The sequence below is a fragment of the Aythya marila genome, assembly GCF_965140915.1.
Source record: "Aythya marila genome assembly, chromosome: 1".
In the NCBI taxonomy this organism is placed as follows: Eukaryota; Metazoa; Chordata; class Aves; order Anseriformes; family Anatidae; genus Aythya; species Aythya marila.
Window position 1 is genome coordinate 176,106,036 of NC_139042.1, and position 13,823 is coordinate 176,119,858.

General features: G+C 39.1%; 1 protein-coding gene across 7 annotated transcripts in view; it reads right to left on the reverse strand.

Moving 5' to 3' along the window:
* Positions 1 to 13,823, reverse strand: part of PPHLN1 (periphilin 1) — a 73,529-nt gene that overhangs the window by 48,710 nt on the left and 10,996 nt on the right. For all 7 annotated transcript variants that reach the window (XM_082772141.1, XM_082772146.1, XM_082772140.1 and 4 more), the window contains 2 exons: positions 13,386 to 13,565; positions 12,466 to 12,527 (listed from right to left, as the gene is read on the reverse strand). In XM_082772141.1, coding sequence (XP_082628267.1) covers positions 12,466 to 12,527; positions 13,386 to 13,565 — 242 coding nt within the window. The remainder of the gene's footprint in view (positions 1 to 12,465; positions 12,528 to 13,385; positions 13,566 to 13,823) is intronic.

The window sequence follows — 13,823 nt, forward strand, 5'->3', positions numbered from 1 at the left end:
ACTGATACTTAAGAGAAAGCACCAAATAGCGTACTGCACCAGTATACACTGATTTGACCAACCCTTGTGCTCAATTTTCTAGCACTGTCGATAAAAAGCTGCAGAAGGAAAGAACAAGTTGGGGAACAGGTTTGTAAGCAGCAATTCCTTATGTCAGCAACACTGATACACAATGCCCTTGTTATATTTAGTGGTTTTTCCTCTTTCCAAATTCTTTAATGAGATCTATAAATCAGAAAAAAACACAATTTTTCCCTACATCAGAAGAATAGTCCCCAAATTTCTGTTTTTAGTCTTAAATTAAAGTAAGATTTGAAGCAGATAGGTTAATTTGGTTTGATGTGCTTATGCCCCTACAGTTTTGCAATAGCAGTATGGACTTCTGCATAGCAAATTTAAATAAAAGTTTGCAAACTCTCTTTACTTTCAGGTTTCCAAAGATAAAAGCCATTATTATATGGCTATGAAGAAAAAGTATATTGTTCATTATTATTTTCTGATCTCATTGCTTCCTGTCAAGTATGTAGCAAGTTTGTTCAAAATTAGAAAGTCCCAACTTAAGGCAGACATTTCCTCTTGTAGATTTATTCAGCTGTCTAGCTTTTTTTGCCCCCAATTTGATTTTTTCTTTCACCTTGGTTGCAGTTTACAATCACTATAATACACATGTCCATCTCTCTTTCTCTCTCTGTTATTTTTTAAAATTATTTCCTACAGACTACAAACAGCACTTACTTAAATATATTCAACAGAGACAAGCCATGCTACTTGGCTAATCTCCATATTAAAAATCCTTTTGGAACTACTGTACAGCTTCAGTCACTTCGGTGATTTAGTAACAGTTAACTTCAGAGTGCATACAAGTCACACTGATTCAAGTTGATGCTGCTACAAACCTGATCTTCCTTGGATATGAATCCACATTCTCAGTGGCTGCCTAGCCTGGCACTGATGTTTTTTCTCAGGCAGTCGAACTGGCAGCAAATTGGTTTTGGTGGGTCAGGATGCAGTGCCAGCTCACTGAAGGGTGAAACACGTGAAACAGAAGCAGAAAGAGGGAAGAGCTGGAACAGCACAAACCTATATAGGATTAAACTACTGTGGAAACAGATTTTTCCTGTAGGAAGGCTCAGTCTCTGTACTGCATTCATGACATCTATTTATGATAAATCAGAGGTTCCTTGGCAGAACTTCAGAGTAGCTAAAGTTAGAAGCACTAAGACTAGGTGTTTATATATAAATTTATTTTCCTAAAAATAAGATGTACACATATTTAAACAACACTGAAAACACAGTATTCTGACTGAATAATTAACATAGATTCAAAGAATTTTTTAAACAGAAAACTGTTTAACAGAGACATGTTACTAAGGGATAAAAGTAACAGCAGCTGAAGAAAGTTTTTGAAGAAAATAATTCATTATCATCTCAACTTCAATCGCCTCTGTTAACATACTCCTCTGCCTGTCTTAGATAATCCTTGTACAAAACTCTTCCAAAAATGCATGTACTACAACAAAAATTGTAGAACCCATACTGAGTTTCTACCTCATCAAATTTGATCTGAATTGATCTGAAGGATGAGTTAATGCACTCAAATATCCTTCTTTCCCATTCTACTTCCAAACTGCATAAACCTGCTCTCAAACAATTTCAGGGAAATAGCCAGGCATACTACAATAGTTAAAGAAGGACTTCAGTTAACACAGTGCAACCGCTTCTGTCAAATTTCAGAAGAGAAAGACACTCAGCCAGCTGGCTGAAGCAGCACTGTTGAGTGTCACAGATTAATATTCACTTGCACTTAGACAAAAGCATTCATTACCAACTCAAAACCAATATTACAAAGTTTTGCATACAAGGGAAAGAACCTTATATGGTTATGCAAATATGTATCAGGAATAGACATCAAGACTAACATTAACTTGTTAGCATACAAAAATATCAACACATTTTAGAAATAATACCAGTGGCATGAGATCATGGAGTTGCTTTATTAACGAGCTTTTCCTCATTCGTAGATTGTAACAGATTGGGAGCAGCAGGTGGAAATGTTCTACCAAGAACTTTCTCTCTGCAGCAAAATCCTTAACAAAAGGATGCCCCTACTGTCAGCAGCACCAAATTTGTTTTTGCTTACCCTCCTCTACTAAAATTTACAACACATCTCATTGCTTACTCTAAGGGGGGGAAAAAAGGCAGCTTGTGTTCACCTAAAGAAACAGCATCTAGGCAAAGCTCCTTCTGCCATTCCCACCCTCTCTCACTGGGAATTAAATTCCCCTGAACATTTAGTCTGTACCAAATATAACAAATAAGTCCATGGAACCTATCAGATGAAGCATTTATCTTAAGAGAAATTAGGTACAACTCCTCCGTGACAATACTTCCCCCATCCTGAGAAAGACATGACTGCATTCATAAAGCCAATTTGTTGGCTGGTTGTCGAAATGACTTCAAAATGACTGAGCTAGATGCCCAACTTCGCAGTAGCTGTCTGGACTCGAAGGGAGACTCCCACCTCCTTCCCTCCCCACTGTTTCTCAGTTCCTGGCTGGTTTTCAACACATTTGTCAGGAAGCCCTTCCAGAATAATCAAGTCCTATCCATGGGAGTTTGCCTCATTATTTCCCAACAGGGCTTTAACTTGCTAGCTTCACACCATCTCCCACCTGATTATAATGATAGCTTTAAAACCAGAGCAGACAGGCTTGGTTTTAAAAAGTCTTCTGAGTGAGGTGCTACCCAGGATCTTGCAGCATACAGGTACATCATAAGCAGAGGGTCTCCTGACAGTTCATTAGCAGTATGTAAACATCACTGACTAAAAAAAAAAATTTTTTTTAAATCCTTTATTCAGCAAGGTGACTTGGTTTGAGGTAGCAAATCACTGCTATTTCAAAATGCAACTGAATTTGAACACGTTATTGATTTTTTCCTTGTCATAGCATAGTTACTAATAGCTATGGTAAACAGCTACAGACACTGTTGAAAATGTAAATACCAACTTCATATCCTGATGTAGGACCTTACAAAAGCCACAGTGGGCAATAGCTGTCCACACAAGAAGCCCTAGTTCCTTAAAATACAGCATTTCCTTAGATCAAAAGCAAGCTGTGTAAACACAATAGCAGCTGAGAACCACCAGAATGAGAACCTGCAACTTCTTTGTTACCAATTTTGGAGTGTTGAATGGCTGTCAATTAAATAATTACAGGACAATTTACTACCTAGGTGTTCTTTATTCAGCAATAATTCAGAGTGGGTTTTTAAGCACGTCAAAACTTTCTTTGACAAGATTATGACTACCTGTCTTTAGTCCATAGAGTATTTTGTCAGGCCTTAGAGTCACAACCTAGAGACTGTATTTAAAAGTAACTGAAACACTTCAAGGGACTGTCATTAAAGTATAAGAAATACCATAGGTGCAGAATCCATCTGAAATCACCTATTTGTAAAAATGCTTTTTGAAAAAAAAAAAAAAAAAAGCTCACACGGTTTTGTCTTATGGCTCTCAGGTGGAATTAAATCAAAGATTTAGAGTTGTCCTAAATTTCATATAAAGGGTAAGACCTACCACAAGAGGTTGTATACTTAGAAGTCTGGCAAAAAAAAAAAAAAAAAAAATCATCTGGTGGGAAACTCTGCTAATTTAACAATTCCCATACACGACAAACCTTGAAGTGTTTTGATCAGAAAAAATGAAGCTCCCATGACTTCACTTCAAACCTAAGTACAGCTGCCAGACCTCCCTACTACCAATACCAGTCAAAGGAGTCTCCCACCAGCCAGGAGGAAAATCACAGCTCAAACTTCTACAGGAGCTTACAGGGTCGTGGTTCAATAGCAGGAGTTGACCTCAGAAGCTCATCAGGAGAAATGATTGAAAGAAAAAGAAACTAAATGATCATTACAGCGCATATAACACGGAAGTTTGACACCCCACCACCACCTCAACCTGAGCTGGAAATTGCACAGGCAATTAAATCAGAGTTCTTCAGGTCCCCTGAAGAGGAACAAGATTATCAACGGGTAATTTTTAAAAGAGAACGTCTCCCACAACTGGATTGAGAAATTCTTTAATGAAATAGAAGAAAACAGGTCTTTAACAAAAATTGCAATCAACAATTATTCAAATAAAAATATTTAAAAATTGAAAGCAACCAATCAACAATTTCTAATAGCTGATAGCAAAGGCAACATTCACCTTACAGAATAACCTCACAATTAGCTGAAACACACAAAAACATCCAGTTAAAATACAAGGATTTTTTACCTCTTCCCATAGTTTTACATTGTAGGGTGAGGGCAGAATAATTCTACTACTGAAACCTTGTCCAACAGACAGGTTTGTTTGAATTGAAACCTTCCTCCTTTCAGCTGTGCTGGCCCACAGTAGTGCACAGTTCTAAACACTTCTTAATTAAATGCAGTGTTTTAAAACTGCCCTGCTCTGGCTAAGTGCCCACAAATGCTAAGGTGTCCCCATCACAAAAGAGCTAAAAAGATGGTGAAGCAGAAAACATCTCAGTGTTGAGAGCAGAAAACATCCCAAACATCTTAACTACTGAGCTGTTAAGACTGCTGTGTAAGATATGTAGTGTAATGCAATGTCATTAAATATGAGCTGTAAACTGGAACCTCCTTTTAACTTATCTATTACCTATTATCTTGTTCCAAAAACATCAATTCCTCCCTCTCAAAAAATCCTACGCTAAGGTAAAATTCTTCAGCTAGCAGCCTAACACAATGGGTCTTCTGAGGTAGATTTTGACAAACAAGTCCCTGCCTGGAGTTGCAGACAGGTATAACCAACCTCCCACAATGACCTATTGTGAGGAAACTGGAACTTGGGATATGAATAAGTGCAAGTTACTCTGGTAGGCTGTGTGAATGCCTGAGAGCTTGAATGTTCTGGCAGAAATTTTTACTTTTTTTTTTTTTTTTTTTTTTTTTAAAGGCATGTGCTAATGAATATGATCAGAACTCGACTTATCAATCTCCGTCAAAAGCAAGACCATTTTCTTTGGGTGGCTGCCATATTTATTTCCCTCCACACATGTTTTTTAATAAAGAATGAGGTCCTTGTATGGCGTCCCTTAAGACTTGTCAAATATTGCAGCAGAACAACGGACTTATGTACATTTTTAGCACCATCTCATAAATCCCTTTGGTTAAGTTCTCTCCTATGTGCAGGACAAAGATCGGTTTACTTTACAAGAAAGTCTAAATCCAAAGCCTGAGGACCTCCCACAATACAATATGCTGCTCTAAATGAGTACAAAGTATTTAAATAGTTTCACTGTTCCACTTCATTCACTAAAGAATACTTTCAGAGGAAAAAGCAGCAAGCTACCTCCTGTAATAGAAAGCTGATAATGTAGAGGTAAGTGCCAAGGCCTACATCTGGAAAAAAACTTCTCACAGAATCCTCAGTATTAAATCCTGCTTTATTAAGAGAATGGCAGTGACCCTTAGCTGCTATCTGGAGATTCTCTCGTCATGGGTTTTGGTTTAAAATGACCACTGTTGCCCAAGAACATGTTTTTTTCTTAATGCAGAAGCTTTAGGTCACTCCTCTGGAACATCCCATCATCGTATACTGCACCTGCAGGGAGAGGGTCACCAAAAGGAACAGCAGCTCCGGCAGAGAGCAGAACGTGACTGCTGTACTGCACTCCCACTTCGCCACCAATTTCCTCCATGAACTTCAGTAAACACAATCTCACTGGGAAGGTTTGTGTCTACAAAAGCTGGGCTATGTAATGCTGTGCTACTCTGCAGAGATAAATGGAAGCTTAACGTTAAGAAAAAAAAAAAAAAGAGGAAAGGTAAAGTGACACTGATTTAAAAGATTTCTAAAGCACAATACAGAACTGACTGATGAATCCCAGTTGTTCGGAGATCACTAATTGTCTAAAATGAGTTTTCAACCCTTTGCCACAGTTTTATTTCATTTCTAGCATCAAAATTACTTTTTTGTTGCTGTTTAGTACTTCTACTAATTACTAAGTATTCCTTGTACAATCCAGCAGATCTGTTTTATGCACACAAATGCATTAACATTAAGTACTGGACTAGGATTACTTCTTGATTTCACACAGTAGATGGAAAACATGAAAGAAAAGATGGAGTTCAAGTTGCAAGCTGCCTTCATTAACACAGGAAAACATATTCATAACAACAACCAGAGAGGAGATGCTCCATTTTCTGTGTGAGCCACTTCTGTACGATACGGAACACCATTACTACTGATGCAGAATGCTCTGTCTACAAATAGAGCAATCCTTATTTTCAGAAAATCTGGAACTCAGATAATTTTAAGTCTTAAATTTAATGCTTGTATTGCTCAGACTTACAAGTGCGTTATTTTGCAATTTCTCTTTGAAGATGAGAAATTGGATGACACCAAGTTAGGTGCGTGTGTCGATCTGCTTGAGGGTAGGAAAGCTCTGCAGGAGGATCTGGATAGGCTGCACCGATGGGCTGAGGTCAACTGCATGAAGTTTAACAAGGCCAAGTGCCGGGTCCTGCACCTGGGGCGCAATAACCCCAAGCAGAGCTACAGACTGGGAGAGGAATGGTTGGAGAGCTGCCAGGCAGAGAAGGACCTGGGAGTGATGGTGGACAGTCGGCTGAATATGAGCCAGCAGTGTGCTCAGGTGGCCAAGAAGGCCAACGGCATCCTGGCTTGTATCAGGAACAGCGTGACCAGCAGGGCTAGGGAGGTGATCGTCCCCCTGTACTCAGCTCTGGTGAGGCCGCACCTCGAGTACTGTGTTCAGTTTTGGGCCCCTCGCTACAAGAAGGACATCGAGGTGCTTGAGCGGGTGCAGAGAAGGGCAGCGAAGCTGGTGAGGGGCCTGGAGAACAAGTCCTACGAGGAGCGGCTGAGGGAGCTGGGCTTGTTCAGCCTGGAGAAGAGGAGGCTCAGGGGTGACCTTATCGCTCTCTATAGGTACCTCAAGGGAGGCTGTAGCGAGGTGGGGGTTGGCCTGTTCTCCCACGTGCCTGGTGACAGGACGAGGGGGAATGGGTTTAAGTTGAGCCAGGGGAGTTTTAGGTTAGATGTTAGGAAGAACTTCTTCACTGAAAGGGTTGTGAGGCACTGGAACAGGCTGCCCAGGGAAGTGGTGGAGTCACCATCCCTGGAAGTCTTCAAAAGACGTTTAGATGTAGAGCTTAGGGATATGGTTTAGTGGGGACTGTTAGCGTTAGGTTGGAGGTTGGACTCGATGATCTTGAGGTCTCTTCCAACCTAGGAAATTCTGTGATTCTGTGATTCTATGAGTCTTACCCATCTTAAGTTGCCAACTTTGGCATATTTGAAGTCTATGAACTCACTGTGGCTGAAAAAAAAAGAATTAAGTAATATTCTGAACGCTCTAAAGGATTAAAATTTGGTGTGATTAAAGTAAACAGCAGCTAGCAATCTAAAGCATTTCAGACAGAACAGCTCATCTCATTTTATAATAATGTACACGCATGTGAAATCCATTGTTATGAGGGCTGTAGAGAAGAAGTGGAACCCTGGAGTTCTTCACCGCATACTTCTGCAAAGATCTGACATGCATGCAAATAACTCCTTTGAGTGCTCTGAATAAATGAGTTTGATATATCACGAAAGACAAGTAATAACCCAGCCCCAGAAGAGTGATCAACATCAGGAAAAGATAACTGTACGAACAAGTCACGTGTTATTTCATCTCTCCTCCTCTCCTAGTTTCACAATTCTCATAGCATCAGCGATCCAGACATTAAAACTGCCATCACAAATAGAAAATTCTCTGCTCGGCACACTACGACACTCTGCTTTGATGTACAATTCTTCAAACGTGCCAGCTAGGCTTGTACCAAGAGGCACACAACTTCCAACCAAATTGTGACTGTCAGGTTACCAAATTTTTTATCAGTTCCTGCAGTTCAGAAATCCAGTAAGAATCCCTTGCTGGTGAGCCCAGGAGAAAGAGAGCTAGAAACTCATTCTGAAGCCTCTGCCCAGCAGATCCTTCACATTATCTTTACATATAAAAAAGGTATTACCATGAAGAAGTCACATCAGCATGAGAACAATTCATGGAGCATGGTAGAAAACGGGGCTAATGGCTCTACAGGACTGAACAGTCCAGAAAAGGGCAAAAGCACCAGGAATGCTCTGCTCAGTGGCAGACAAGGGCCAAAGAGCAGCTGCTTAGAAACCAGAGCATAACTGGATAAGAAGGAAGAAGGTAAGAAGAAAAATACAGCTAAGCCAAGCTGAAGACCCTTAGCAATCCTCTTGTCACTTGTGGAGAATTGCTCCTGGTGAGCTGACACATCACAGTCCAAGCCATAGCTGCATGACTGTAAAGCAAGCAAGCACATCTTCTTTCTTTATTTATTTAAGGAAAAGGCAAGAAGCTCAAAGAAAGAATAAAAATTAAAAAAAAACAACAGCATATGGTTTCTTTAACATAGGAAACTCCACCTTCTCCCCCCCCCCCCAACTCTCCACCATATAAAGGTTTTTGATTTTCCAAACAAGCAGCCTCTTCTACTTTGGGAGGATATCAAGTAATGCTTTTCTTCAAAGGAAGAGGAGAGGGAGAACAAAAACAGAAAAAGCAAGAGACCAGAAACTACTTTTTGACAGTTAAACTGCTAAAGAAATCAAAGCAGGAAAGTGTGAACGATGAATGCTTAAAGAGGAAATGCTAAACGTAATACTGACAGTTTCTTACAGCACACTTCTAGCTGCTGAATGAGTTTTTAAAAATACTCAAGAAAACTCCAATTGATTATTTCTGTCAATAAAAGAGCTATTCTTTTTTAGAATTCCTAGTAACAGTACTGACTACAAAAACCCATTAACTTTACAAGTCTCCTGAGTGTCTTTAGTTTTACAAACCTCACTTTGTACTACGGCCTACCCACATTCCATGCCTTTTTTTTTTTTTAATTTTATTTTTAAGTATTTCTGGTTAAAGTAATCTTACATCTCCTTTTACTACCTCAAAGAGAAAAAAAATGAAAAAAACACCACCATTTATACATACTCCACAAAAACTTACAGACAATATCTCTATCACATCCAAAGCACATCCCCATACAATAATTTCTGAATCTTGAGTTTTATAGTGCGAGTGTCTTTGAAACACAAATTACCTTTTTCACCACGAGACAAAATATACCACGATCTGTACTTTGACTTCCTCTGTTGGGACCCACTACAGCTCAGTATGTGCAATATGAGAAAAACACATAACTATTACCAAGCACGTAACGCTGGAAGTATTGAGCAGTCTGATCACAGAATTTGACATTTAAGGGTATTTACTATTCCCATGCTCTTCTGTACAAGCAGACTGCTGCCATAAAGCATATTGATGTAATAAATCGATAAGGCTTCATTCAACTGCAAATACGACCACGGAGCTCTTCCATAGCACAGCAGCGTGACAGTCAGACGCTCTGAAACCCCTAATAAAGAACAAGCTGGGACTACCACTACCACGTTTCTGAAGCCTGCAAAATGAGCTGACATTTTATCCTTGCATTTTAAATGGCAGGAATCACGAAGCATTTAAGACAATCTTTTTGACCACTGGGTGCCACTCTTGTTCTATGTAAGAATAAGCTGCCTGGCATTAACTCAGTTTTGTGTCCCCCCCTACCTTTTTTTTTTTTTTTCTTCTTTTTTGGTCTTTTTCTTGTTTCTTGTGTTGTAAAGTAAGAGGTAAAGGTTTAAGATTTTTTTCACAGGTTTCTGTAGAACACTACCTTTCAAAACCGTTTACGGTTGCTTCTAGCCCTAAGAACACAGTTTTTAGAGAAGTCCTGTGCACACAGACCCTTGTAGCATACCCAAGTGTTACAGAATACAAAGCTTTAACAGCAATTTTTCTAACTGACCAGGTGTCTGTACCTAACATGTTTACCTTATTTTTTTCTTCTTTAATGGTACAAACATAGCTTTAAGCAGACAGCAATAAGGAAGAGTTACTCTACATAGGAGGAGACATTTCCAACTAACACGATGATGCAGCATGCAGAAATGCAGGCCTGCTACAACAGCAGACACCTTAAGAAGGGGAAACACAGGACATGGCATTCAGAAAGACAGTTGTGGGATGATAAGAGACAGGAGCACAGGCCTGGCACTGGAGATTCCTGGGCTGCAAAGTATTCACAAATGGTCAGATGAACAACACTGGTTTCAGGGGTAACAAAAAGGCAGGCGTTCGGCCATCTGCAGGAAAGCAGGGCTCACCACGCCTAATGGGTTCTTGGGAACACAAGTCCCATCACTCTGAGCACGCCCCCACCTCATCCTTTACCCCAGCTTTAGTTATCCCATATGGTACGGGACATCCCTTTGGTCCATTTGGGTCAGCTGTCCTGGCTGCATCCCCTCCTAGCTCCTTGTGCACCCCCAGCCTCCTTGCTGGTAGGGCAGCATGAGAAGCATGAAGTCCTTGATCCGTGCATGTCCTGCTCTGCAGCAATTTAAACAGCCATGTGTTATCACCATTATTTCCATCCTAAATCCAAAATACAGCACCATACTAGCTACTGTGAAGAAAATTAACTCTATCCCAGCCAAAGCCAGGACATTAATATATATGTGGCAACATATATGACAAATTTGGCTATAATGTGGTGCTGTGGACCAATGAAAAAAGAAAAAAAAAAAGATATAAAACCCTATTGACAAAGTGATCCCAAGTGCACCTTACAGTGAAGCCTAAGCCACCACCATCAACTCCTCCCTGCAAAGGAGTGAAGATGCTGACAATTCACTGTTTGAACACCATCATTCATACACAAAGGAGCAGGTGAAGAAAGGTTAAGGAACTAAGAAGTATGCATGTAATAACAACACCTAAAACCGTTACTATTTAGCTTCTGTATAGACTTATTCTTCCTGTAATAATTACATTTGAACTACTAATGATTCTTAGATTACACTGCTAATATTTCCATTGTACAATGGAAATATACACTAACAATTAATTCTTGTCTTTATATTTATGGTGAATTTCATCCTTGTCCATAAAACGTGAGTGTAACACTGTCCTTATTTATCAGATCAAAAAAAATCCCATATCAAACTGCACTGCGGACATGTACATGTTAACCGCCCTACTGTTTAATCCTATTCCTCACGTTTCGTAGATGGGAACCTGAAGTACAGACTAAAAGTTGGTCACAGAAATTAATTTATTGTTTTAATACCTGCTCATCAGTCCAGCTGAGGAAACAGGAAGGTCAGAACAAGGATATGGTGCCCTGCATATTATCCACTATCCACTTCAGCAAGTTTTAAAATGGCTCAGTTATCTTTCCATTTGGCCTCAAAGTACTGCAGTCACTGAAGCAAACATTAGACAGATGAAAGAATTCTCTAAGTCATACAAAAAGTGTGACTGACTAGGTAGATGGACTAAATTACTTGCAATCCCAGGCATCTTAAAGTTATTATCATTGTACCTCCTACCCTTACTAAATAAATATTAAAGACTTCTGTGTCATTTATTTTATTTGTATCTCAAAACAATACAACTAGAAAACACTTTTCACCATCATGTCACTTCAACAAACAGCCTTTCCCATATCCCTATCATTCCACTGCTCTACTCTACAAACTGTTTTGATAACAAAGAAAAATGTTCTACATAGTCACAGTAAGTGTTATGACAGTTTTGATGTCATTATCTGTACAAAATAAAACAGTAAGGTTAATTAAGGAAAATTCTAAAGAATAAACTGTCAATTACGGATTGACAAATTTATACAACAGGAACTCTTCTCTGTTTCTGCATTTAAGCATAAGTACACACATATCTTCTAGATTCTAAGAGAGACTGATCTGAATATACCTACGGCTTAGAACAGGCTTTCGTGAGACTATCGCCACAATACAAAGATTATTAAAAATATAACACTTATTTAACCTCTTTACCACATGTAGTCATATTTATATATCCCTATGCATGTGTACATTACATTTACAACATAAAAAAGTTTGTATTTCATTTAACAGACTGGGGCAGCAAAGATGGGAAAGTAGCTTTTTAACTGTTTTTAAGGGAAATAATGGGAAACCCAAATAAATCAGTGGGTTTCTAACAGATGCAAGAGCAGCATATTGATATTCAGAGCAGGTCATTTAGGTACATCCCAATAGCTCAGATAGAATAACAGCATGTGCACATCGCTAACATGCTGTTTCAATCAAATATGCTAAGACAGAACCTAACCTTGAACCCTTTCAGAAGAAGGAGAACTTGAACCCTTGCAGTTAAGCAACATTCAATATCTACAAAAACAAACAAGAACTTCCCAGCATAGTTTTAAAATTCAAAATTTAGCTGAACAAGCCTTGATCATTCTGTTTCAAACAGAAATTGCTCTGAGTAGGAGACTGGAACAGACAGCCTCCAAAACTTGCTATGCATGGCAGTGCTGTAAAGCTTTATAAAATACCTGTATTCAGGCTGACGACTTATAGAATGATCATCCCTTGGCCATCTGTATCCTGATTCATCCTGCAAAGCATACAGAGACAGTTGTTTGAAGTGTATCTCAGCAACAGATGTCAAATACAATGTTTCCAAATGGTACTTATTTAGTGCAGAACCAAAGCATTTAGTGAGCTAAGAGAGTATTAATCGTTCACGGAAAGACTTCCTCTCAGTTTATCCACTTGGCCCCACTCCTATTTTCTGCCTCTATCATTGATAAAAACTTTGAAATGACATACCAAAAAAAAAACACCTTGTACCTTGTATGGGACAAAAATTTCCAAACCATATAGAGGGGCTCTGATTTTAAAAAATAAATTTCCTCAGTGAAATATAAATTCTCGTCACTAGCTTGGAATTACAGAAATTCAAACATCTGCAATTGGTGGACTCACAGTAATGACCTTTCAAAGTGACCACAAAGTTTGTGTTTGAGTAGCTATTGAAAAAAAATCAGCATCATGGCAGAATTTAACTAAGTTAACAACTATGCAAATTAGAATGCTAGATAGACAACATTCAACAGGCCAAGTGCGAGCACTTGTTATACACAAAGTTTTTGCTATCATTCTTCTTGTCATCCAGGTAACTTTGCACCATGTTACACAGGACTCCCAGCTACTCCTGTTTTCCCAGTTCAGACTCTGAGCTCCCCATAGACCTGGACAAAGGATCACTTTCAAGCCCATACAGTAGCTAGGAAACACAAAAAGCAGCGAACGCTTATTACAACATCATCACAGGAGTCTTGGAGGCACAGTAACTGCATAAAAGCATGAAGTAGCAAAACCAGCAATGTTCTGTTTGAAAAAAATATTTTAATTGTTCAGCATTCAAACCTTCATAAGACAACAAACATCACAGTCACAGGAGAAGAATCACCTTATGTACACCTCGGTGTGGTGGGCCACTTCTTCGTTCATGGGCAAAACTGCGACCCTCTTCGTAGTCCCTGTACTCAACGTGGCCGTAATCGTCATACCGACTGTAACTCCCTTCTCCAGGTCTGTCAAGCAGTGGTGGTTTCTTGGGCACGATGTTTACTACTCGATGGTAATCATCCTAAACCACAAAACAAAATCATTTTGTTTTTAACATCTGGAAATCTATAGTGAATACACAAGAGTAAAAACATGTTATTTCTAGACAGTGGACTGTGATAATCTCAAAGCTGAAATAAGCACAGGGGAACACCAGAAAAAGTCACAACAGACTGACAGTGGAATAACTTGTATTTAATTGGACACTATTCTGATGCAATCTTTAGGCATTGGAAGTTTAATTACAGAGAGAAAATTCTCAACACAGTTTAAGTTTCTT